The 24,197-nt window shown below is 50.4% G+C and overlaps 4 protein-coding genes across 17 annotated transcripts in view; 2 read left to right on the top strand and 2 right to left on the bottom strand.

Annotated features, from left to right (window-relative positions):
• Positions 1–314: 314 nt before the first annotated feature.
• Positions 315–3,268, bottom strand: rtn2b (reticulon 2b). The gene is made up of 7 exons (XM_061802967.1): positions 3,133–3,268; positions 2,565–2,775; positions 1,931–2,069; positions 1,783–1,852; positions 1,371–1,417; positions 731–789; positions 315–660 (listed from the first exon to the last, which is right to left on the bottom strand). Exons 1-7 carry the CDS (start codon positions 3,143–3,145, stop codon positions 552–554), a joined length of 648 nt encoding a protein of 215 aa, XP_061658951.1. The 5' UTR covers positions 3,146–3,268; the 3' UTR covers positions 315–551.
• Positions 2,628–9,617, top strand: ppm1nb (protein phosphatase, Mg2+/Mn2+ dependent, 1Nb (putative)). Of its 3 annotated transcripts, none has more exons than XM_061802964.1 (7): positions 2,628–2,767; positions 3,357–3,488; positions 5,908–6,479; positions 7,410–7,527; positions 7,975–8,089; positions 8,966–9,088; positions 9,172–9,617. In XM_061802964.1, the coding sequence occupies exons 2-7, from the start codon at positions 3,362–3,364 to the stop codon at positions 9,200–9,202; spliced, it is 1,086 nt and encodes a 361-aa protein (XP_061658948.1). In that variant the 5' UTR covers positions 2,628–2,767; positions 3,357–3,361; the 3' UTR covers positions 9,203–9,617. The 3 variants fall into 3 exon arrangements, with proteins under 3 accessions (XP_061658948.1, XP_061658950.1, XP_061658947.1); XM_061802966.1 differs by lacking the exon at positions 2,628–2,767 and adding an exon at positions 3,137–3,274; XM_061802963.1 differs by lacking the exons at positions 2,628–2,767; positions 3,357–3,488 and adding an exon at positions 4,703–5,096.
• Positions 9,618–10,207: 590 nt separating this feature from the next.
• ccdc61 (coiled-coil domain containing 61) overlaps positions 10,208–24,197 on the top strand; it is a 15,289-nt gene continuing 1,299 nt past the window's right edge. For 2 of the 8 annotated variants that reach the window (XR_009792443.1, XM_061802958.1), the window contains exons 1-13: positions 10,208–10,425; positions 11,492–11,679; positions 11,762–11,844; positions 12,241–12,401; positions 12,481–12,633; positions 13,435–13,633; positions 13,705–13,796; positions 14,223–14,368; positions 14,503–14,581; positions 14,679–14,867; positions 14,926–14,959; positions 15,023–15,117; positions 15,344–15,484. Coding sequence is in view for 7 of the 8 variants with exons in the window: in XM_061802958.1 (XP_061658942.1) it covers positions 11,532–11,679; positions 11,762–11,844; positions 12,241–12,401; positions 12,481–12,633; positions 13,435–13,633; positions 13,705–13,796; positions 14,223–14,368; positions 14,503–14,581; positions 14,679–14,867; positions 14,926–14,959; positions 15,023–15,117; positions 15,344–15,484 (1,520 nt within the window). In the remaining variant the exon portion in view is untranslated. Of the gene's footprint in view, positions 10,426–11,491; positions 11,680–11,761; positions 11,845–12,240; positions 12,402–12,480; positions 12,634–13,434; positions 13,634–13,704; positions 13,797–14,222; positions 14,369–14,502; positions 14,582–14,678; positions 14,868–14,925; positions 14,960–15,017; positions 15,118–15,343; positions 15,747–24,197 lie in introns of those variants that run through there. The other 6 variants (XM_061802957.1, XM_061802956.1, XM_061802960.1 and 3 more) reach the window with 6 other exon arrangements.
• Positions 16,123–24,197, bottom strand: part of LOC133491611 (transcriptional regulator ATRX-like) — a 23,950-nt gene continuing 15,875 nt past the window's right edge. For 3 of the 5 annotated variants that reach the window (XM_061802940.1, XM_061802943.1, XM_061802942.1), the window contains exons 17-35: positions 23,899–24,008; positions 22,763–22,906; positions 22,503–22,680; positions 22,267–22,404; positions 21,790–21,965; positions 21,597–21,714; positions 20,782–20,918; positions 20,649–20,686; positions 19,442–19,521; positions 19,252–19,369; positions 19,079–19,167; positions 18,669–18,774; positions 18,417–18,594; positions 17,566–17,757; positions 17,308–17,451; positions 17,156–17,227; positions 16,995–17,090; positions 16,559–16,687; positions 16,125–16,493 (exon numbers count right to left, since the gene is read on the bottom strand). In XM_061802940.1, coding sequence (XP_061658924.1) covers positions 16,395–16,493; positions 16,559–16,687; positions 16,995–17,090; positions 17,156–17,227; positions 17,308–17,451; positions 17,566–17,757; positions 18,417–18,594; positions 18,669–18,774; positions 19,079–19,167; positions 19,252–19,369; positions 19,442–19,521; positions 20,649–20,686; positions 20,782–20,918; positions 21,597–21,714; positions 21,790–21,965; positions 22,267–22,404; positions 22,503–22,680; positions 22,763–22,906; positions 23,899–24,008 — 2,342 coding nt within the window. In that variant the 3' untranslated portion in view covers positions 16,125–16,394. Of the gene's footprint in view, positions 16,494–16,558; positions 16,688–16,994; positions 17,091–17,155; positions 17,228–17,307; positions 17,452–17,565; positions 17,758–18,416; positions 18,595–18,668; positions 18,775–19,078; positions 19,168–19,251; positions 19,370–19,441; positions 19,522–20,648; positions 20,687–20,781; positions 20,919–21,596; positions 21,715–21,789; positions 21,966–22,266; positions 22,405–22,502; positions 22,681–22,762; positions 22,907–23,898; positions 24,009–24,197 lie in introns of all 5 variants that reach the window. The other 2 variants (XM_061802941.1, XM_061802944.1) reach the window with 2 other exon arrangements.

The following is a 24,197-nucleotide window of genomic DNA, read 5'->3' as shown; positions in this document are numbered from 1 at the left end:
GAAGCCTTGCAAGACAACTTTTGATTTTTTTTTTTTTTTTTGGTTACGGAAGTACTCGGAACCTGTGTTGTGTTCGTCTGTATTTCTGGACTGAAATGACAACAATGCCTCTATGCTAGAAAAAGTGGCGCATGTGGAAACAATCACAAATAATAATAATTCATATCGCGAGTTGACTTTGACAAACTGAATTGACTGACAGGATGGTTGGTGAGCTCTTTTTTTATTTTTAGAAATAGACACATTTTAAATGATTAAAAGGTAGGCAAAAATGAACAACTCATTATGTAAGATATGATTGTGAGTTTTATTCTCATGATGTCTGGAATGGGGGGGAGGGGGGGTCACTAGCCTTCATTTTGCATGTCAACAGGAGGAGCTGTTGACAGGAAAAACAAAACAGCGCCCCCTAGTGGACGTGTGAAGTAATGCCCTCCCCCCACTGCCTAAAGAGTGGCGGCTTTGTTTTGCGCTGTCGGCATCCAGTAGATGGCGCCCTCCAAGGCAACGTCACGGCGGAGGATGCGGCACAAGCGTCCGCCGCCGCCGACTTACTTTGCCTTCACTTTGTGTTTGGAGGCTGGCGCATTTGGGGCACCCTTGGGGGCGGCGGCGGCTTGGACGCGGGCCGACCTGACTGCGTCGCATAACCCGAGACTCCTGAAACGGGACGTCGCGGCATCAACCCACGCGTTGCCTGTCTGATGTTCATAATAATAATCTTACTCACCAGCTTTTGATTTTCTTCTCAACGCTTCTGCAAGCTCTGAGCATCCTCCTTATCCTTACCTGGCAGGGGGGGGGGGGGGTACAAAGGGTTAGGACCCGACTGATTAGTCGCGCCGCTAACTCAATTTTGGCTATTTTCAAAGGTGACAAAATCCACCAGATATTTGTCCCTTTTTAAAAAAAAACGTCAAAGGACAATAAGATTTTTTAAAAAAAAGTGTTCCAAAAATGTGAAAATTGGCAACAACAACAACAAAAAAAAACTTCATAAAAGCAATGCTCTGCCTGTAATTCATATCTTTGTTGTAGCCACCCAAAAACTTAGTTCACAATCTATTATTTCATCAATTCAACGGTTAAATATTGCAAGCGGCAAAATCCCCCTGAAATGGCTTGGGCCCGTTGTCACAATATTAGGTACACCTTCACCGTCTCCTTTTCAAAATGTCGCCTTGGTCATATCAAAGAGGAAATATTTGAATATTCGCCGGACTCGGTTCGCGTGAACGGCGGCGGGCCTGGGGGTACGCCGCCTCTCTCGAAATTTGCGCTCGGCTGTGGCGACGGAGGGTGTACCTAATATTGTGGCCAGTGTGGATTTTTTTTCCCCCCCATAACGTCCATCATTTGTACATTTTTACCTGCTGTTTTTTGTAGAGCAGAGGAAAAGAAAAAAGAGCAATGACAGCTGCAACACAAAAAAATATTCACGTTAACATCAACTGATGAGACGGGAAACGCGCGGTAAGCAGTGCGGTCCATTTGAACACCCGAGAACCAAATCACCAATTTTTATTTTTATACGCATGTAATGAAGGTATCCGACCGATACCTTTGAACAACCTCGAAACTCTTGGACTCTCGCCGACAGAAATGGCAGGGAAAGCCCACTAGAACAGCCGAGCCGGAGCAGGCGCGCGCCCGCAAACGGGCATGCAAACGCCACGGCTGAGATTCCGCACCGCGGAACTGCGAGACAGACATCGCGGCAAAAGGTACCACTAGGCCGCCGCGCGTCCCGGTCCGGTCGGGTCGGCCCCCGTCGCAACTCACCGGTTATGGCGAGAGTCGGGCCAGAGGTGAGCTCGCCCACGTACGTCAGCAGGTACAGCAGCAGAACAAACTGGTGACGGCGGCGAGTTGACAGCCAATCAGAGGACGGCACGCGAGGGCGCAATTTCCTTTTTCCGGCATTTCTGACCTTGAGCGAGTCCAACACGTCGCGGACGAAGAGAAGCCGTTTGAACTCGGCTACGGCGAACGCCAGCAGCAGCACCGACTCCTCCACCAGGGTCGCCGTCTCCTCGTCCGTCAGAGAGCCGTCGGAGTCCAGGAAGTGCCTGCGTTGCAAAGAGCAAAGAGCGGGCGCTTCATCCACAACTGCCGCCGCGTCCGTGATCACCTTCCAGCTATGTTTTCCTTGACAAGATTGTGAATGTTCATTGTGTTGTGTTTTCATTTACGTGGTTCCGGGACCCAATCAAGAAGGAAAAGAACTTTCGACTTGGATCCCTTCAAATGAATTTGAGGTATTTGTGTTGACTGACACAAATGGACCGTTCTACCGTGTGGTCCGTTACGGAGCTGTATTCCAAACGGATTGAAGATGATGTAGTACGGTATCAAAAAACTTGTTGCAGTTGTTATGACCGTTGGTTCAGATTTTCGCAGCAATCACGGAAGTGGATGCAGGTGGCCGCTTAAGATCGTGGAGGGTGTGAGACCTGCCCCCCGGCCCAGTCTTTGACACCCGCGGTCCAAAGCGTGAGTGCATCTGGAATCCCCCCCCAAAAAATCCAGAGCGGATCTTTGCGGGAGGGGGGGGGGGGACTCACCGGAAGGGGTGCAGGCCGCCGGGGTTGCGGCGCAGCGCCTCCAGCAGCTTGTAGTAGAGCCGCAGCGGCAAAGTGACGCACATGACGCCCAAACACACGTGCGACAGCACCGTCACGACGCTCAGCTGGAACAGGCTGGCCAAGCACAGCACCGAACCCGTCAACACCGCGCCGGTCCTGCTCGTGCTCCTCCAGTAGACCAGGTCCGTCACTGCCAGGGCAACACACACGCACGCACGCGCGCGCGCGCGTTCGCCTTTCACAATTAAAGAAAAACGCCACCGGGGTTTTAATGTCTGAGAAACAGAAGAGAGGCGAGAGGAAAATCTTCCAATCGGATGAAAATGCAACCTATGAGCGCATATTGTTAACATTCATTCCCAACCAACGAGACAGGCAGGAAGTTTGCGTGCTCCGAACGAGCGTCATCCGGAAAGGGATTAAAAAAAAAAAAAAAAAAAAAAAAGCACAACCAAAACGAAAGTTTTGGTCCATTTCCCGACTCGTCGCACGTTCTCGCAGCCGACAATTAAACTCGTGTGAACCCCCAAAAGAAAGTTTTGCTTACGTTCTCCGGCCATTGCGCTCGCCCTCCTCGCAGGCCGTTTTGGGCCGCTCGCCTGCTGTGTCAGCAAAATCCTAATTTTATCCCGGATTGGGTGGCCCCACTTCGGGTCCAATTGGCAACTTGAGACCTCAGCGTGTCCTCGGTTTTCAGACGCTCTCCTGCATAGATCTAGAGCTGTGTTTGATCTGGAATTAAAAGAATAATCATAAATTCTCCTTTCACAGGCAAGATGAGACGTTGCAGGACTCTCCTGGTGTTCAGGTTCGTTCGGCGGAACCTTGAATTCATCTCGCCGAAAGACGCCAACTGTCCCGCTGGCGAAATGCCGTCGCCGAGCCAAAACATCTCTGCAGAAGGTAGCGGCGTCCATCTTCCTTGACGTACTCGTGCAAATACGCCCCCTGCTGGCCGCGAGCGCGACAGCGATGTCATGACTGCATTTGTCATCCTTTTTATTTGCTTTCAAAGGCACGCAGTTCATTTTGGATTCATTGAGTCCTTCTCCGATCGAGGGGCCTGACCCTGGCGATGCCAGTGGGGGGCGTGGGAGACCCTTAACATAAATACTGCGCATTGGTAAATGGATCCGAAACGCTTTCTTTTGTAAATCCACTGATGCGCACGCCAAAACTTTCAGATCAGATCAATTTCTGCTCAGTGCCGTCGCCGATATGCGCCCCGTGACTGACTGGCGACCGGTTCAGGGTGTAGTCCGCCTGTAGCGCTCTGGCACTCCCTTGACCTTCGTGAGGATAAGCGGTGCAGAAAATGGTTGTCCTCGTAGTTTTTCTCTCGATTCCTTGCAAGGGAAAAGGCATCCCTTGGAGGTTTAGAGAAGTAGACAACAAAATTACTCCCACAACGCTGATGGACATATGAAATTAATAATTATGTTGTTGTGGGCCACGAAACAAATGAATGATGAGATGCAACTGGCCCTCGGCCCATAGTTTGGACACCCTCTGGTGCAGGCTGCAATTATGTAAGATGAGAGGCCCCTCATATAAACAGTCCTCATTTTTAATGAAAAAAAAAAAGGCAACATTTTGTGAAATAGGATCGGTGCACACTGAGACTGCCTTTTTCTTTTTTTTTTTTTTCTTTTTTTGTTTCGCTGTCTTTGGGTTGGTTCTCTCATCTGTCACTCAAGAACCGTGTCCTCCAAATGGCTGCCGTCCTCGTAATCCGGCACGACGTGATCCTATAATCCGTTTTTGGGGGGGGGGGGGGCGAACGACGCCGAGCCGCTCGGGGCTTTAAGAGGCGGGGAGGGGATCGGCGCACAGAAATAGCCGACCAATCCCGGGGCGGACGCGGCTGACATAACGAGGCAGCATTTGAAGGAAGGGGGGGGGTGGGGGTGGGGGGGAGATGAGGAAAAACTGAAATCACAGCAAAAGGGGGACCAGCGAGGACGCGTGGAGGAGAGAGCAGCGGCGCTCTGGGACGTCTCCAGACGGAGGAGGAGATGATGATGATGATGATGATGAGGAGGAGGAGGAAGTGAGAAGGGGTCCACCCCACCCCCCACCTCCCAACCGTCGCCCGCCGCCAACGCAACATCGGAACCATGAGGACGTCGAGAAAGGCTAGCGTGGAAATGCCCGCCTTCGTGCGCCAGCTGGTCAAAGAGACAGAGAAGAGGGTCAGCTCTTTCTTCAGGGGGGGCCGGGCGGGAACGGCCGACGGGGACGAGGACGGGGACGGGGTCCTTCCCAGCCCCTACTTGGACCGGCCGGTGTTGGACAAACTGCTGGAGGAGGGCTGCGCCCGCTGGGGTGTCAGCTACGCCCTGGGCAGCATGCAAGGTTGGCGGGCCCACATGGAGGACTACCACAACTGCGTCCCTCAGCTGGGGGGGGGGCTGGCCGACTGGAGCTTCTTCGCCGTGTTCGACGGCCACGCGGGCGGCGGGGTGGCGCGCCACTGCTCGCGCCACCTCCTGGGCCACGTCCTGGCCTCAGGTGAAGATGCAGGAAAGTTGCTCTTTAGATCAGGATCGCTTTGAGGAAGTGGAAGTGGGCTCGCGTGCGGTTACGAGTTAGCTCGAGTTGTAACTATTTCAATGACTCCTGCTTCACAGTTCCGAGTACGGGCGTTCAAATCCCAGCCCTGCGTGGGTGGAGTTTACGTGTTTTCCTTGTGCCTGCGTGGCTTCTCTCCGGGCGGGCACGTCCTCGAAATCGCCCCGTCGGCGTGATCGTGAGTGCGGCTGTCGTCTGGCCAACGGTTCAGGGTGTACCCGCCTCCCGGTGGCTCAGATAGGTCTTCGCGACCCTTGTGAGGATAAGCGGTTCAGGAAATGGATGCTTGGATGCTTCATTTAGAGCAGTTTTGATTGGCTCTGAATGATGTCAGTAAACACTTCCACACTCTCAGACCAGCTGGCCCGTGTCGATCTACCAGATTCCCGACAGTGACCTCGCACGCCGCTAGCGCTGACTTACTCTGCCCGTCACGTCAAATTTAGTGACTTATAAATAAAGCGATTTTCTTGAAGAACAGGTCACCAACAACAAGGTGCAACAAATGATCGGTTGCACCTTCTGTCTCTGATGGTTTGTTTTTCCTCGGGCGTTGTGGTTTCTTGAGCATGAAATTATAGGCACTGGGTGGCGCCAGAGACGCGAGCGTTTTTTTTTTTTCCCTTCCAAAGATGGCATTCATCACGCGCTACGGTCGCAGCGAAAGTGTCGAGGCGACTGATTCGTTTCGAAAGAGAAGCAAAAATGTCCCGCTGATACGTCTTCAATGTCTCGTTGTGCGTGCCGACAGGGGGACTGGGGCCCGAGGACGACCCCGACGGGGTGACGGGGGCCCTCACAGAAGGCTTCCTGCAAACAGACAAACACCTCCTGGCCGTGGCCCGCAGAGAAGGATGGGAGCGCGGCGGCACCACGGTGGTGGGCGCCCTCCTTTCGCCCCGCAACATCTACATCGCCAACTGCGGGGACTCCCGGGCCGTGCTGTGCCGCTCGGGTCGGGTCCGCTTCTCCACCGAGGACCACAAACCGTACAGTCCTCTGGAGAAAGAGCGCATCGAGAGCGCCGGAGGAGCCGTGTCCCTGCAACGGATCAACGGCTCCTTGGCCGTCTCCCGAGCTCTGGGCGACTTCGGCTACAAGGGCGCGGAGAACAGGTCGCCCGGCGAGCAGATGGTCTCGCCCGAGCCGGAGGTGCGCGCGCTGGAGCGCTCGCCGGCCGACGAGTTCCTGGTGCTGGCCTGCGACGGCGTGTGGGACGCCATCGGCAACGAGGAGCTGTGCGCCTTTGTCCGCAACCGGCTGCTGGTGTGCGCCGACCTGAGGGAGGTCTGCTCGCAGGTCATCGACCTCTGCCTCTACAAGGTCAGAACCGGACGCTGCGCTCGACTTCAATTCTTTTGAACCGGCCACGACAAACTGAGACGTTGAGCTGAGCAACGGAGTCCAAAATACGGTCCGAAATTTTATGGAGTTGAGGGGGTCCGTCCGGGGGGTGAGATTTGGATTCAATTTAGATTTGCCATCAGCTCGGTCACTCCAGATGGCTGCAATTCTATCTGGGGCGTATTGTTGCTCATTCCAACAAGAAACGGGCTCCGCTTTTGAAAGGGGGCCAGAGCTGAGAACCGAATCCGGAACCACGGACGTGCTAACCACTAGCGTAAAGTGCTGGCCTCAATCTGCCAAGGAAAACGCCGCGGCTCGATAGTCTTTGCTGAAATCAACTAAAATACTACTAATAATAATCGTCACTGGTACACACGCCTGACTTTAGTGGGGGGCGGCGTGGGATCGCCATCACCCGCTCAGGGATGACGTCGACCTGTGCCCGGCGACAAGTCCAGGGTAGAGTCCGCCTTTTGCCTAAAAGGTTAGCTGCCCTCGTGAGGATAAGCGGCTTGGAAAATGGAAATAATAATAACAATAATGTCCTACTTTGTGCTGATACGTTTCTGGAAATTGCGATTGGCATTTTCAAAGCAATTTTCACGTCAAGACATTGCTAAGCCGCCCTCAGCAGTCCATCATGAAGCCACAAAAACCAAAATGGACGCAATCCATCGAGATCCGTCGTGCCCCCCCCCCCCCCACCCCACGCAAACATTGGCACTGCCCTCTGCCTGACTCTCACGTCGTTATGCAACATTTTATGAATGCGCAATAACCTAAAAATGTCACCAATTGGCGTCGCTGCGGCGGCTGCGTGCGAAAGAAAAGAAAAGAGAAAAGGAACGAAAAGAAAAAGACGAGAGGATGCTGGTTGAAGTGGTGACGTCACTGTGTGTCGCTCAGGGCAGCCTGGACAACATCAGCATCATCTTGCTGTGCTTCCCTGGCGCCCCCCAGCTGTCCTCGGAGGCGTTACACCAGGAGGCCGAGCTGGAGGATCTGCTGGAGTCCAAAGTCGCAGGTATGACGTCAACCGCGAACCGGAAGCTGCACGGTCGAACGCACGTGAAGTGCAATATTTGATTGCGTTGTGCGTAGAGACGGGCGAGTAGCGACATCTTATTTTGGAGGAACGAGGAAGGAAAGGGAAAAAAAGAGCCAGAGAGACAGATGGAGTAAGTCCTCCTCGCCAGTAGTCGGCGCTGTCCTGCAGCGGTTGCGAACCTCGTGGGTCAGAAAGAAAGAATTGGCAGGATACGGGGCATGTACCGCTTATCTGCGGACAAATATTTGTATTACGCTAAACCAAAAGTGAATTTAATGCCGGTTTATTTTTAAAGCTAAAATAGAATTGGTATTGTTATACATAACATTGCAAATGTACTTCTTTTTTCTTGAACTAAATGTACGTCTCTCTCTCTCTCTCTCTCTCTCTCTCTTGCGTGTATTTTGCTTTGCTCTTTGGTAGAGATTTACCAGGAGCTGCTCGACAGAGGGGACGATCCCGATTTGCTGGCGGTGCTGACGGTCCTCGCTTCCGCCGCCATCCCGGGATTGCCGCCAGGGGGCGGCATACACAGCAAGTGAGCGTCACTGAGGTCACGAGGACGCCCTCGTTCAAGACCCGACCTCTTGCTTGAAACTTCATCTCATTTTGAAAGCCTACTTTGAAATCCTGGCCCTTTTTAAAACCCTACCCCCCGTTTTGAAACCCTACAACAGCATTTTGAAAACCCAATTTGCAAAACCGAACCCGTTTTTAAAAGTTTCAAATGAGGGTTTCAACCAGCACATAGCGGGACAAATCCACTTGACTCCGTTTTGTTTTTCAATTGCGATTTTTAACGCGAGAGGCCGGCACAATAAAATATGAGGTATGTCACAAATCTTGTCGCCGCGTGGGGGGAATATCTTGCTTCTCTGAATATTTCCCGCTGTTATCAATCCTCCATGTTGCCACTGTCTGTTTTTTTCCATCTTAAAAATCAATCAATCAATCAATCAATCAAACTGTCGACCAATCAGTCAATCAGTTAGTCAATCAATCAGTCAGTCTGTCAGTCAACCAACAAATCACTCAATCAGTTGATCAATCAATCAGTTAGTCAATCAATCAACCAACCAACCAACCATTCAATCAATCAATCAATATATCAGTTGCTCAATCAATCAATCAACCAACCAACCAATCCGTGAGTCAGTCAATCAATCACTCAACCAATCAATTAATCAATCAATCAAGATCTTGACTGCAGTCACACTTTGTTTAAGTCATCTGCAGATTTTGAAAATAACTACAGATCCTATTCAATATATTAATATCAATATAAAATATTCCTATCCCAAAAAATCTGAACAAGAAACTCAAGTACAGCCGCTGAAAAATGAATTTATGTCGAGTAAAGGATGTTGTGGTGAAGGTCAAGTTGAGGTCAGATGTGCGCATTTGTGCCTTCCAGGAGGAACTGCATCATCTCGGCTTTCTACCAGCAGAGAGAGACGCACGATCGCGATCGCCATCACGATCACCATCGCGATCGCCATCGCCATCGCGACCCTACGCTGCCGAACGGAAGCACAAAGTGCGTGTCTGCCCACCCGGTCCCAAAATGATCAAAAGTCGCTTCCGCCGCTTCCTTTCATTCTTGTTCTTCTGTCCGAGCAGGGATTGGAAGGCTCCTGAAGAGGCCCGCTGACTTTTTTTTTTTTTTTGGCCAATTCACATCTGCAGTAACTATTTTAATTCATCTTTCCAAATGGACCCCAAACAAGTTAGCCGTCGGTTTTCACCCTGCTAGCCGGCGGAAAAAGTCAGACATTCTAGATTTGCACAACGCCGTACGGTATTTTGTAAGACTTGCTCAGCGGTCCGGAAACGGAAGACACAAATACAGAGAAGCCCGTCAAACTGGGGAAGATTAGGGAAAACTTGAGTCGAATCTACGCTGGGCCAAGATATGAACATCCAGCCAACGTTCGTTCGTTCCTTCGTTCCGACAGAAGCTGCTAACAATGGTGGGAATGCACAAAATACATTTCTCACATAATACTTTGATGTTTTGACTTTCTGCTGTCCGTTTCTTAGAAGAAAGGTCACAATAAAGTGATTTACACCCCAAAAATGAAGTTGTAATATCATCATTATTACAAATACATTTGAGAGGAATAAATATCAGAAAATGGCAACAGCAACAAAAAATGCTAACTAATTATCATTTAGAAATGTTTTCCTCATTTTTTATTGTATTAATTCCTCCATATTGATTTATTTTTTTCCCCCATTTCAAACCTCAGAAAAAAACCAATAGATTGGAAAGCGTCGGCCTCACAGTTACGAGGTGCCGGGTTCAAATCCCGGCCCCGCCTGTGTGGTGTTTGCACGTTCTCCCCGTGACCCGTGTGGCTTTTCTCCGGGTGGGCCCTCCGCTTTCCTCCCACATCCCCCTCTAAATTGCCCCGTCGGTGCGACTGGTTGTCTCCATGCGATTGACCAGTTCAGGGTGTATCATGTCTCCTGCCCGTTGACAGCTGGGATAGGCTCCGGCACTCCCCGCGACCCCCGTGAGGATAAGCGGCAAAGAAACTGGACGGATGGATGTACAGTAGAGTATTTTGCCATCTGCACCGATTGAGGGCAGCAGCGAGCCGAGGATGGGCAAAATGGCGCAGATCGAGTCGCTGAGCCTCAGCCAAAGAAAGCGAAGAAGAAGAAGAAGAAGAAGAAGAAGAAGAAGAAGAGCAATCGGAGGTTTCGCGGCCGTTGGGGCGCCTTTCCAAATATTTCATTTTCATCGCAACCGTGCCGATTTCTGTCCCCTTTCATGAGGTGACCCAGCCAGCCAGCGCACCCTGATGTTTCCCACACGTTAGCGGGTGTCCTGGCGGTTAGCATCTCCAAGACTCATCGCTGGAACCAAAGGTAAAAGTCTTTTGTCACCTTTTTCCACACCCCAAATAATGTGACCTGTTATGACCCCCGAATATGACTTATGAAAAATGGAGCGGTGGCTCGCCTTGTTGTTGTTGTTATCATCGTAACAGGCATGCTAGCTGGCTAAAGCTAACGCCGACGACACGGTGGTCAAGCGGTCATTTGGAATCAAGCTCGGCTCTCAAAACACGTGACCGAACCCCAGCAACGGACCAGCCGGGTCGGGTCCTGTCAAATTCTTCAAAAATGATTTGCCTGCTGAGTGACTAAGCACATTTCTTTCCCTTTCGATGTCAAGCGTCACTCAGAACTGCGTGTTCGGAATTTGGAGACTTCCAGCGGCGACTTTTCTCATTTAAAAAAAAAAGAAAAAAATCAATTTGACGTATATTTATCTGTCCCAACCTGTATAAACTACCCAAAAAGTCCTCATCGAGAGCAAAAAATCCTTAAAACATACCGGAGCAAATTAGATGTCAAAATAACGGAGGGATAAAAACACAAAGTTTGTCAAGGATTTTTAAGATCTAAAGTCTAATCATCAAAGTCTATTGAGTGGCATTACTGTGTTCAGAATTGTATTCACGTGTCACTTTCTTCACCAACTGTAAATTTTCAGAATCCGTATGATTTGTGATATACGGCCGTATATTCACTTAAGATTCACCGCAAGATCCGCGTGAACAAAGGCTAAACCGTACCAGTTGACTCACGACCTCCCCGAGACGCGCGTTGTGGTGACAGCGGCATGTCGTTTCCTCCACTTGCTCAACCACCACTATCCGTTCGTTTTCTGAGCCGCTTATCCTCACGAGGGTCGCTGGAGCCCATCCCGGCCGTCACCGACGGGGCTGTTTAGAATCCGCGATGAATGACGACGTGTTTTTGGGACGTGGGAGGAAACCGGAGAGGCCACCCAGAGAAAACGTGCAAAATTCTACGCAGGCTAACCCTAACCCAGACCCGCCGGGAGCAGGGACGAATATTTCGGGGCGATATCCACAAACGGAGCGAGGAATTGGACTGATGAAAACTTTTTTTTTTTTTTAACCAGTATTTGGTTGGAGCCACTTGTTGGCCTGACACGCAGAAAGATGGAGGAGGCCTCGGCGGCGACGGAGAATGTCGTGTTTCGAGGGGCCGAGTTCGCCGTCAAGGTGGAGGCGGACGCGGGCGCGCTGCTGGTGGAAATCTCCGATTCAAAGACGGCGGATCAGTGGAAGGGAGAATTTGATCCGGCGTGTAAGTCGGATCGCGGCCGGCGCCGACCCGACGGCGGGAAGTCGGTCGGCGAGCTCACGTCGCCTCCTTCCTGTTTGTGCAGACATTGAAGATCTCACCCGCAAAACTGGCAACTTCAAGCAGTTTCCCATCTTTTGTAGCATGTTGGAGTCCGCCGTGAGAAAGGTACGTGGACGGCCGCAGACGAGCGTTTCTTTTGCCACACGGGAGCGAATTCACGCTCTCCGCAGCAGTGGAGGAATTTTCAGTGCGCTGACACTTACATTGAAAATCTTTGGGCGACTTTCATCCGTTCGTCGACCGCGCACACAAGAAAGCTCTTCGATGCCGACGTGTTCTGATTGGATTAGTCATCATTTTATTCCAAATTTGAACGTTAAGGTTTTGTTTACACCAGCAAGCCTCCACCACTGCTCTCAACCTGTGCCCCTCCCCCCACCAGGGACGCAAAACATGTCCCACTACTCGTTGTCCCAAAAAGAAATCCTTTGGAAATAACGAGTTATCCTTTGCGAGCTAAAAAAAGAAAAGCCGATTTTGCACGTGTGTGCATTTTCACAGACGAGCGATTGTGTCACTCTGGACCTGCTGACCTACGCCGACCTGGAGCTGCTTCGGAACCGAAAAGCGGGCGTGGTGGGTCGCCCCCGAGGCCGCCCGCAGTCGTCCGCTCTCACCGCCAAACGCTACCTCATCCTCATCTACACGGTGGAATTTGACAGGTTTTCCGCGACGTCGCCGTATTATTCCCCCCACCCCCACGTAACGGCGCGCGCCGCTGACTCGCATCCCGATCCGCAGGATCCACTACCCTCTGCCGCTGCCGTACGTCGGCAAGCCGGACCCGGCCGCCCTCCAAAAGGAAATCAGGACCCTCAGGGCGGAGCTGAGCGCGCTCACTTCTCACGGCGTCGGCAAGGCTGCGGAGCTGGAAATCCAGCGCTTACGGGCAGAGTAGGTGGAAACGTGCTCTTGTGCAAAGAATGATGCGCAGAGTTTATTTGCTGAAAAACTGTCTCCCCCCCAAAGTTCTTTCTGAATACGGACGTTAACTGACAGACGAGCAGCCTCGGACGTGGCATTGTCACTTTCTCACTTTATACTCGCACGGACGGCGAGTGCGAGTATACCTCACCTTTACGCGCTGTGCCTTTAAACTCCAGCGCAACGCGTGCACTTTTGAGAATGCGCTGCAGTTTTTCTCCAAAGTCGGGGCGTCGCCGCGGCTGCTATTGGCTTGGCCACCACAAGGTGGAGCTGCCTCAGCACTTTTACGTCATTTTTACTTTCTTTTACGAAACAAAGCAACAACGATGGCAACTGTGGAAGAGCAACAAATGGACCTAAATGAACAGATGATAGGTTTAATCGGGGGGGGGGGGGGTCGATCACATGATGCAATGTGGGCGTTGGCGAGCGCAGGCGTATAAAGAGGCCCCCCAAATATCAAATCCTCACAGGGGTCATTTGTGTGAAATTATAAACTGCTGAGCAATCATTGTTTGTAATGTATTGACATTTTTTTTTTTTCCCACAATCATCAACATTTATAGTAGGGTGTCAATAATTGATGCTTTTCTACCGTGACGCTAAAACCTTTGCCTTTTTCATTATTCTTATTATTATTGCTATTGATTGGGCAGGAGACATCACGGTCCTATGACATTGTAATAACGTCGTCATAAAAAAAGCTACGGAGCGCACTTCCGTCGGCTACCCGCAAAGATATTTGAATTGGTTTGTATCTCGGCCCAGGCTGGCTGTGACGAAGGAGGAGAAAGAGGCCATCGCCAAGGTCCTGGAGCGACTGCAGCTGGCCACGAGCGCCTCCGCCCCCGGCGGCCGTCTGGACCGGAGGGCTTGGGACGGGGCGACGACCTCGGAGGAGGAGAAGGCCAAGAGTCGGCGCTCGGCCGCCAAACGGTGCCAGGAGCAGCGTCTCCTCGTGGAGCAGGTGGACGTGGTTCCACCGGGATTCGGTCGGGCTCGTCCTGGCTTTTAACTCCTTCCCGTCTGTCCTTCAAGCTGGACGAGCTGAGGGCCTCCGAGTGCGCGCTGCGCCTTCGCGTCAACAGTCTCACCGACGAAGTGGCGCTTCTCCGCAGAGGGTCAGCGAGGCGAGATGAAATGTTTCGCTTCTTTCCGCTCAGGGTCGGCGAGACTTTCTTGCGCCGACCTGCGTTTACAAGTTGCCTTGTCGTCAATGTTGTCTGCAGAGGTTGGGCCCGTGCAACTTCAACTGCGTTGAGTTGTTTTTTCCCCCGTTTCAAATTCATCCTCTGGTTAGATGGCTGGAACAAAACCTCAATAAGAAAAAGCGACGGGCATCCCTCGTGCATAGGATTGTAGATTCTTTTATTCATATTCCAATTTGTTATGTATATTTGAGTTTAGATTTTGCCTGCCATATTGTGCGTTTGTGTAATTGTGGCGCGACAGCAAAGGCTTCAAGTCGGGCAAATCCTCACCGAAAGGCCCAGATAGCAAACGCGCAGGTCGCCGTTGACATTTCTGAATCTTCCCCGGTCGCCTCGCACCCGAAGCAAAGGGACGCCCGTGTCCGGACGCGGGGAGATCTGCCGCCTCCGCGACGCAGTCAGGGGGCGCTCGGGATCCAGAGAGCGCAGAGCGGAAAGAGGACGACGGGCCGACTCCGCGGGGCCGCGGAGGTCGTCGCCGTCGCCCGCTGGTAGGAGCTTTGCCCCAAGACGTTGATTTCACTTTGTTTGTGTTCAAATCCAAACCACAAATGTTTCAACATTCTTATCTTATGGAATTATTTTTCAAGTGTCTCATGATTACAACGCGCTTCCTCACTCGCAGGGTCGCGAGCGGCTCGCTTCGACCCGACCGCTTACGTCCAGGACCGACAGCGCCGGCTGAGAGAATCTGAACTCAAAAAGTAGCTTTCCCTCCAAAATGTGAAATTGACAGCGAGTTTCTGTATTTCCGAGGATGAGGATGAGGATGGTGATGATTGTTCATTGGCGTGTCGTCAGACAGTTAAAGGTGCGGCGAGACTTGGCGGTGGCGCCCGAGCGAGGGCGTTCCCGCTCCAGAGAGATTTGCCCGCAGTTGAGTGGCTCCGGCAGTCGAGGTCGAAGTTTGTCCGTGGAGCGGCGGGGGAGCAGGAACTCCTCGGAGAGCTCCTTGGCCGATCCGGAGGAAACGAGCAAGGCACTGCGCAGGTGAACTTTCCCGTTTTGCGTTGAGCCCGCTGCGTCTTCTCATCATCTCATCTGACAGGGGAAGGAAACAGACGTCGAACGGCCCCAGCGTGGTGAGTGAGGCCTCGTTCGTGTCTCTTAATCCTCATCGGTGACGTGAAACCCGCACAGCACAGTGGTCAACGTGTCCGAAACCGTCAACAGTCCCGAGGAAGCCTGTTGGCCCGGAAGCCCTTGAGCAGCACCCCGACATACAGGACCAAGGACAGAGGTAGAGAGAGTCACCTTTCCGCATTTCTCAACGCCATCAATTTCATTCATTTGAAGGAAGCGAAGTGGGGCATTGGCACATCAGATTATTATTATTACGAACAAAAAGCTTTTTCACGTGCCCAAACGGATGCAGACACTTTGCGTAGTCATTCAAATCAGTCGTCCCGTCTGGTCCGTTTGTCTGACGGCGGATTTAAGGTTGAAGTGTGGGCCTTTTTCATCAGAGCGCTCCATGGACACGGGCGCCGAGCTGTTGGAGATCGACGCCAGACTTCAGGCCCTGCAGGACTACATGAGGGACTTGGACACGGGACGCTGACAGATGGCCGAGCGTGCGGCAGCTCCAACAACATTTGCAGCTTGAGGTGCCCCCCCCCCCCCCCTCCTCTCTCTCTGCAGGGACCACAAACACTTCAGACTTTTTATATATATATATATATATATATATATATATATATATTTTTTTTTTTTTTAAATTTTGGGTGAGGACCTCAAACATCCGGAAATGAAAGCAGTCACTGAAAGTCTCCAGCCTACTTTTGTTATTGTTTGTGTAAAATAGCAATGTTGAATAAATGTGACTATAGTACTCCAGTATACTCCAGCACTGAGTCCCTGAACTAAGGTCATCTTGGTCAAAGTGAACCCAAGAGTTGAATTGAAACAAAAGTAGTGCTTTGCTGCCACCTTGTGGCGTCTATTGGCAATCAACACCTTTTTGGGGTTGCACATTTTCGTTGCGTTATTCCACAAATCGAGAGGAAACAAAGTAGAAGTACTGATGAGCCAAACCGCTTTGCATGAAGTCAAAATTCCCCAAAATCTCAAATCAGTTTATGAATGCCTCAACGGCGTTTTGATGTCATATTGGTCATACGCGGAGGTTGAAAAGAAGCAGCGAGCCTATTTTGCAGTTCATTGAGTGTGTGCCTTTTTCCTTTGTTTCTTGTATCGCATTAAGTAATCTCAAAGTTATCTCTGCATGATTTCTTGTGTTTTATTGATTCTTGAAGGATGTATAAAAACAAGAGGCAAACATAAGATGCATTTAAATAGAACAGTATTGGCGTTACGTCCCCGTCCTGCTCACTGTGAGAAAGACAAAGACTGACACTGATTCCGATGCGATTCTAATTATTACTCCCTACAATACATTACGAACTAGGATCGCTTGATTGATGAAGGCAGATCGCATTCTCAGCGGAAATCATCACACGGATGAAATTTTAAAGTGCTTATTGTGGAAGAAAAGAGGTGAAGCGACCAGTCCGTCCCTTAATTTGTCGCCGTTTGCGGCTTTCCGTCTGACGTGTGGGCCCCCTGCATCTCTTGCATGCGTCGCCCGCTCAAAATGCTCTGGATGTGCAGCGTCAGCTGGAAGGCAAGCGCGGCGGCCGTTCGTTGGTCATATTCTGTCACGCGGTGGCGCTTGAACTTACCGTTCGCTGCTCTTCAAGAACTTCGGCGTAAAAAGCCTTCCTGCGCTCCAGCTCCTTGGTGTCGATTTGTTTCCACCGAAGGGCCTTCAACCTGACCCGGTCGCTGGGCAGTTGGGGATTCTGCCGCCCCTTGAACAGAAGGAGACGTGTCGCGTCACGCTCGAGCTGGAATCCGAGCTGCGGGCGCGTGGAAAAAAAAAAAACCTTTTGGAGCCCGCCTAGGTCGCCCTTGCTCCCCTTGCTCATCTGCACGGTACAACAAACACCTTGGAGTTCAACGTGTTCAACACGGCATCGATTCTATTTGCTTCCTTCATGTTCTCTACTGATGGGGAATCGCTTGGGTTCGTCCTAAACGAAGGCCCGCCAACGAATATGCTAAGCGAGCGCGGTGCAGACCGGATTGAACACAAAGTTGTTTTTGTGACCGACTCACCACATGCAGCATGTATTCGTTAAGAGGGTGCGACGACATGGCCTGCACGGCCTGGAAGGAGGCGGCTAATTTCGCTCTGCTCGTGTTCAGCAAGTCCTGCAAAGGGCATTTGTCGGGGTCGAGCCACGCGCAAAAGAGGAAGTCCGGCCGGCAATATTTACCACCAGCTCTTCGTTGGTCCTCAAGTTCAAGGTTTCCGGCTTGATTTTCACTGGGGCGCTGACTGGGTGGGACTAAGACGTGGAAACGTTCATTATGATAGCGGACGGACGGACGGACGGACGGACGCTTAAGCCGCCCGCCGGGTCGTTACCTCAGCCTGATACTCGGCCCAGGCGTCTTTGCGTTCTGCTTCGGTGAGCTCCTCCTCTTGTTTATGGTCCAGCAGGGACGCGTGTTCGTGGTAGCCGACGATGTGGTATTTGCACTTCTCCAGGAGGATTGCCAGAACCGGATCCTAAAAACAACAAATGCGGATGCGGCGTTATTATGTGGAGTCAACAAAGAAAACGGGGAAAAAAAAATAAAATAAAAAGGGGGGGAGGGGGGAAGATGTTAAAATTGTGCGAACCTTTGGCAAGTCCGAGGTTTTCCTCTTGTTTTTCTTGGACTGAGGCTCGTCCGACAAGTCCGGCTCGAACGTGTAAAGTTCCGTGAGCTCCGACAGGGTGAAGTGTCTCTCGATCTGCTGCCGATCCACAACTCGATAGGACAACGACTGCTTTGTCACCTGCCGGTCGTAGATCTTTTCCTCCATTGTGCCCTGCACGTCAGCGTAAACAAACACGATGGAAAACAGATGACGGCGAAGCGTAAAGCATCTCGCGTTCACACAATCGTCAAGTCGTGTTAGCCGTGCCAACGGCAGCGGGTCAATTCTTCACCATAAACACAAAGGAAGGAGCTACGAACACGGGCAAAATTGTTTGGTCGGGCCTGTTTCGCAAAGGTTTTTGTTGTTTTTGTGAAATCCTTTTGTTGAACCACCATGCAAAAGCAACGTCCATCCCCCCCCATTGAAGTTCTTTCTATGACCAGTGCGGGTTTTTCTTTCATTTACACAAACTCTTTCAAAAACAAGGACCAAGTCCGAAACTTTGGTGTTCTGACGGGTGACCTTCAACAGTCGTATCCAATTCATGACTAAAAGTGCCTTTTAGTACCATCTGAAGAACATATCTCGAGTGAAGGCTTGCACGTGTCAAGCAGACCAGGGGGAAAAGAAAAAAAACTCATCCACGCTTTTATCTGAAGGAGACTCGACCATTGTAACGGTCTCCTGACCGGATTCCCCCCAAGCTAGCATGAAACGACTGCAATTCGTTCGGAATGCCGCAGCTCGGGTTCTCGCCAGAACAAAGATTTTGAAACCCTAACTCAGTGGTTTTGAGTCCTGAACACATGAAAGCAGGTGAATCTTACCTGCGCCAAGAAGCGATACACGAAGACCTGCTTGACCTGGCCGAAGCGGTAGACCCTGTAGACGCTCTGAATGTCGTGGGATGGGTTCCACGAGGCGTCAAAGATGATCACTCTGTTGGCGGACACCAGGTTGATGCCCAGCGAGCCGGCCCTTGTTGAAATGAGAAACAAGCGACCGCTACGGGGGAGAGAAGACATCAAATTTGCTCTCGTCTTCAATGTCGGTGAAGAAGCAATCAATATCTGCCGTACCGTGCGTTGGCGGCGTTATTGAAACAATTTGCCCATTTGGTCCGCAACGCAGCCGCGGTGGAGCCATCCAGACGATAGTAATCCAAGTTTTTAATCCATCTTCCCGCTGCGTGGAAACAGAAGGCCTTCTTGAACAAACACGAGCGTTCATATCGGAGACGCCGAAAGAAGTAGCGTAGGACCGAGACTTACCACTTTCACATTGAATTCAATTGACTTTTGTATCCAAAGCATTTAACTCGTTGAATTGGATAAAAGATTCAAATCGATCCGTTCCGCACATCCCAAAACAAACGAATGGGTTTGGAGCCAGCAGCACGCCGGCGTGACGGTCTGAGCGCTCGCTCCCCCGTGCCGAAAAGTCTCCTCGCGCCTATGTTTTGTACTCGCTTTGTTTCGAACGACAATACCTTTGGAAGAGTCCTTTCTTCTCTGCGGAGACGTCGCCAGGAAATCCTCAATCAGGTTCAACGAGATCAAAGACTGACTGAACACAAGTCTGAGCAAAGAACAGAAAAGAAAAATGGAATCGCTTTGCACGGAGGAAAAGTGATGAGATTGATCAGCGAGAAAGGAGGCGTACACTTTGTCGTTCCACTCTTCGGCCATCCTCAGGATTTCAAATAAGAGCACCAACTTGCCCGAGTGCTCCACGACCTTGGCGTCGTGCGGAGACAGCATGTCTTTGAACCAGCGCGGGTCTGAACGGTATCAAAATGGTCAGAAGCCACAAATCGGGTGCGACCGCTCGGACGCAAAGAGAACCTCAGTACGTTTTGACGCGGCGTCGGCGACGGGGAGGGGACCGTCGGCGGCGCTGTTGCTCGCTCCACCGCCGGAAACTGAAGGGCTGCTTTCAAAGAATCGACAAAAGTCAAAAAGTTCCATCTGGCGTTCCGCCGCAATGCCGTGCTTCGCTTACAAATGTGTTGATATCAAATTCAATCCGTTTGAAGCGTGAGGGGCTACAAAAAAAATCCAAACACTTTTTGCAGATTGCGGGCGCGGCCTGAACGGGGGTTTGTCGGCCGCAATCTCACCCCGGTCCGCCAAAGGTGGCGACGTCGACTGCAGAGCGGCGAGATTCAACTTGGCCCGCCAAATGGTCAAAAGCAAGACGCAGACTTTTTTTTTTTTCTGCTACGTGAATTGCTGGCACCGGGAGCGTCAAAAACTTGCCAAATAATGAACTAACCCTCACCAACGAAGGCGCCCGCCTCCGTCCCTGCTGCGACACCCGCAAGCGATGGAACGGGTCCACTTCGACGGACTTGGTCTGATATTTGAGGCCGTCGGACCGTCAATGACTGCTCGGCGTCTCGCAAGCACGCCAAGGTCACCTTTTTCGGTGCGTCCGCTCAGAACTTCTTGTGAGCGGAGAGACCCGGGCTGAACCCGGACATCATGCAGCTGTCACTGACATACACGACGTTGGCGTTTCTTCTCCTTTTGGACTTTCATTAAAACATTCGGGCATTTTATGCTCATGTAGGAAGTCGAAAGAGAAATTTTCAGAGAGGTTCGGAACCATCGGCGCCAAAATTAAAGAATGTCCGCTTACAAAGGTTTGTAAGAAGGAATACACGCAAACAACTTCCACGTTCAGGAAAAAAAAAAACATGTCCAAATACTTCTTCGGAACTCGGGAAGAGAGCCTGAGTGTACCCGTTGCCGTCTTACTTCACGTGATGTTCCAAATATAGAAAGAGGACTGCAAAGCCTGAATGTCCAAATGAAACTCCTCACTTCATTTCAACATACTTACTGGCCATCAAGCTGCCAACAGATGGTGCACAAAAACGTTTTTTTTTTTTTTTTTTTTTCAGAGGATAAGTCCTCAAAAAAAAAAAAAAAAAAAAGGAATAGGCCAAGTCCCAAGCACAAATATGTTCACTGTATCTGACATAAAATGGCTGCGATATGGTCATAATTTGGAATACGGTATTGGCAGCGTTTGCGGGTAAATTCACTTGGTATTACCTTCCCATGTCTGGAATTACGAGATGATTCTTCTTTCCCTGAAAAACAAACAAACAAAAATATTTACGGTAAGTCTTGAAATTTCATCCAAAATTGTTGCATCATTGAGAGTCGTGTTTTTTTTTCCCCCCACTTTGAGCGTTTGTGCTTTGGCTTTGTAGCTGAGTTGAAGGCACCAAGGATGAGTCCAAATGCGGCTCAGGGCTTGAAAGTCCTTGAACAGGTTTGCTCCGATCTTGACTTTTGCGGTGCCAATCACGCTACCGAAGCCTGAGGACAAAAAAAAACATGCCTCAGATGAACATATGGAATTTGGAGGAAGTGCTTCAATGGCGATCACAACGCAAGATCTGCAGAGGTCAATTAAAAGGCCAAGTGTCATCCCTAGAAACGTTTTCAAATAGAAATTGTCACGAAAAATACATATGACGTAATTCTCTTCAACGTCCATAAATACGAGCGGAGAGCGCGTCATCCAAGTCCGTCCGTGACGTCACACCGCGACATTCGCCATTGAAAACAGGCTGCGCCACCTCCTACGGGACACGGAAGCTCTTTTCAAAGAAGAAGAGGTCACAACCGAGTCAGGCGACCGGGGCAATATTACCCTGTCGTTTCGAGCCATATTTCGATGATATGCGGATCACTTCTAACTAACAACGCGTGAGCCGGCCCGGGCGAAGCCGTGCTCGGCGCCGACGGATACGTCGACACATTTAGCCCCCCCCCCCCCCCGACTTAGGTGCGCAGATCTTTTGTCGGGTTCTGAGAGGATTGCGTGCGGGAATTAGCATGTGCGACCAAAATTGGAACCCGGTCGGCAGCTATGATGAAAATAAGCCATTCCCGTTTGATTCTTTGATTGTGATGAGATGATTTCAGGGATGCGATTATGGCAGAAAGTACATTTCGAGGACAGGCGTCAATCGGGGACATTTTTCTACTTACCACTGACGTGCTGCAGGTAGTGAGTGTACAACTTATATTGAAGAGGTGACAGTCGAACTGCCACCACGTACTCGTACTTGGGAGGTAGAAACTCAGTCAGCTCAGAGTAATCCCTCCTCTTAAAAGTAAAAAGTGGTTTTGTGGCTACTGGGGCAAGAGTCAAAGATAATGATGAATTCAGACAAATTCCTACTTGCACACATCCGGACAGCATGGCGTGGAGGACGTGCGCCCGCCTCTTCATGATCCGGACATCTTTGGGCGTGGAGTCGGCGCACTGGCCGTTCTGTATGGGGTTGACGAAGCGGTTGCGGAATTCCCCCAGTGAGCCCAGAAGGTTCCTTTTGATGAAGTTGACCATGCAGTGGTCTGCACGGCCGATAGGAAACGGATGTCAAGCTTGCGCTCCGGAAAGTCAAATCTCATTTGGACTATAGAAAAAGCGAATTATATTGACATTATTCAAAGTGTTGCTCCCCCCAGGCCCCTTCACATCTTCTAACACCAAACCCAGCGTGCCCAAGCATTAACTCACATCAACATTCCCAGAAATAAGAAAGAATAATCAGGTACATTTTGTCAAACGGTGGAATACATGGACAACAGAACCCGCAAAGCAAAAGGACCGGTTGAGCCAGGTCAGACGAAGACGGCGGTTGGATTTACTTACACTCGACGAGGTTGTTTTGCAACGGCGTGCCGGTCAGCACGACTCTCCGCCGCGTCTTGACGGCACCCATGGCTTTGGAAATGTTGGAGTTCTCGTTGCGCAGAATGTGCCCCTCGTCGCATACCACAAAGTCTGGACCTGACCGTCACCAAATTGCCAAAACACCCTCAAAAAAAAAAAAAAAAAAAAAAAACAAACCAACATTCAAGTAATCTGACAGATGCCTTGTACACTACCTGGATCCACCAGTAGAGTCTTCAACGCCTTCTTCAAGTCACTCCTATTCACTTTCGGGGATAGCGAGAGGTTTCGGAACATCTCGTAGCCCATAATCATCACACCTCCGGTACTGTTCCAAGCCTGCAGAGCTCGGAATCGGTCAGCAAGATTCTTTTTAGTGGCCAGCTCGGTAACCTGTCACGTATTTGTATCAGTGATAACCGTGAGGACACGTCTACTCTTTATTCTGTTGAAATGTGCGTCGTCACTCTCCTACCTTGAGTTTATCTTGGCCCAAGTCTTTCTGCCATTTGTTGAACTCGCTAACCCAGTTGAGGACGGTGTTGAGCGGACACACGACCAAGGCCGTTTTAAAATGTAGGATTTGCGACCACAACACCGTGTGCAGGAAGGTAACCACCTCAAAATAAGTACAGGGACGTACAAAATATTTATAGCTTGAAACGTCATCTACTTTTAATCTCAAACTGCCAGATTAAGGTTTAAACTGACAAAAAAAAAGACACAGTGGTACCTCTGCTTACAAAATTTTGTTCTGGAAGTTGTTTAGTGATGTGACGTTTGGGTTTTTTTTTTTTAACGTGTTAATAACCTAATCCGTTCCAAGTTCCCTGCCAAAAATACGCATTCAACGTACGTACATAAGGTGGACTGATCCTAAAAATTCCTGCCGTCACTCCCTCACATTTTTTTCCACCACGTCATAAATATGCGAGGGGGGCGTTGTTCTCCAGGGCCACGCGTGCGCATACGCCGAAGCACAGACGTTGCGTGATGGCACTTGTCGCGTGTGTTGACGGGCGTCAGCTAGCCTAACTGCCTCGTCCCACGTCATAGCGTTACGGAGCCAAATCAAGTCAAGGTACGTTTTGCCATGTCCCATTTTTGACATCGTTTTGTGATTTTTGGACGCAGCCTTCCTTCATGAATTTTGATTTCGTCATGCTTGCGAGAGAAACCTGAATTAACGGCAACTTACAAGAAAATGGCGGCACTGTGTGCTGGACGCGGAGTAAAAACATTTTGTAAAAAAAAAAAAAAAAAAAAAAAAAGACCTACCAACCGTAGTTTGAAATGTATGTCATCGCAAAGCATCGTGGGTAAATTTAGACGTCCCCCCCCCCAGCCAATTGGATGTCAGGAAGATGCTACGGCCAATGGGAGAGCAGCTCTATCGCGCCACACAAACGTCCGGTGGAATTTGGGGGCTGCCAATCCAGCGCCTAGTTTTGCCTTTTACATATAATGCAATATTCATTTCAATATACAATGTTTTTCCCGAAGAGGCGTTTCGGAACCGGATTTTTTCGCGACGAGAGACGTTCGTAAGTAGAGGCGCCGCTGTACTGTATTGGTCCTGCACTTTACTTGAACGGCGCCGTCTCCGCCTACCTGCAGAGTCTTCCCCAGGCCCATACAGTGGGCCAGGATGCAACCTGATCCCGGAGAGGAGTTGGTCTTTTTCACAGACTCGCAGCAGTTGTCCCAGATGAACTGGACTCCTGTTGACGAGGACAGAGAGAAACAAGTCAAACAGTGCTTAACTTCAGAAAAAAATATGCGGGGGGGACACACACGGACACACACACACAAAATAAAGAGAATACTACACGCTTTGATCACACGAGTAGAAGCAAAATTATGCGTTGTTTAAATGCATTATACACAAGAAATTACGGTGCATACTGTAT

Source organism: Syngnathoides biaculeatus, chromosome 18 (assembly GCF_019802595.1).
Source record: "Syngnathoides biaculeatus isolate LvHL_M chromosome 18, ASM1980259v1, whole genome shotgun sequence".
Classification (NCBI taxonomy): domain Eukaryota; kingdom Metazoa; phylum Chordata; class Actinopteri; order Syngnathiformes; family Syngnathidae; genus Syngnathoides; species Syngnathoides biaculeatus.
The sequence above is the reverse complement of the archived record's forward strand: the minus strand, read 5'-3'. Positions and strand labels throughout refer to the sequence as shown.

Coding starts and splice junctions, on each gene's coding strand:
- rtn2b (XM_061802967.1), bottom strand. Junction 1,853..1,930: donor ACGTGTTGGACTCGCTCAAG/GTCAGAAATGCC, acceptor CGCCGTCACCAG/TTTGTTCTGCTGCTGTACCT. Junction 661..730: donor GAGAAGAAAATCAAAAGCTG/GTGAGTAAGATT, acceptor GTCCCGTTTCAG/GAGTCTCGGGTTATGCGACG.
- ppm1nb (XM_061802963.1), top strand. CDS start 4,703: ATGAGGACGTCGAGAAAGGCTAGCGTGGAAATGCCCGCCTTCGTGCGC. Junction 8,090..8,965: donor GGGGGCGGCATACACAGCAA/GTGAGCGTCACT, acceptor TGTGCCTTCCAG/GAGGAACTGCATCATCTCGG. Junction 9,089..9,171: donor CTGCCGAACGGAAGCACAAA/GTGCGTGTCTGC, acceptor CTGTCCGAGCAG/GGATTGGAAGGCTCCTGAAG.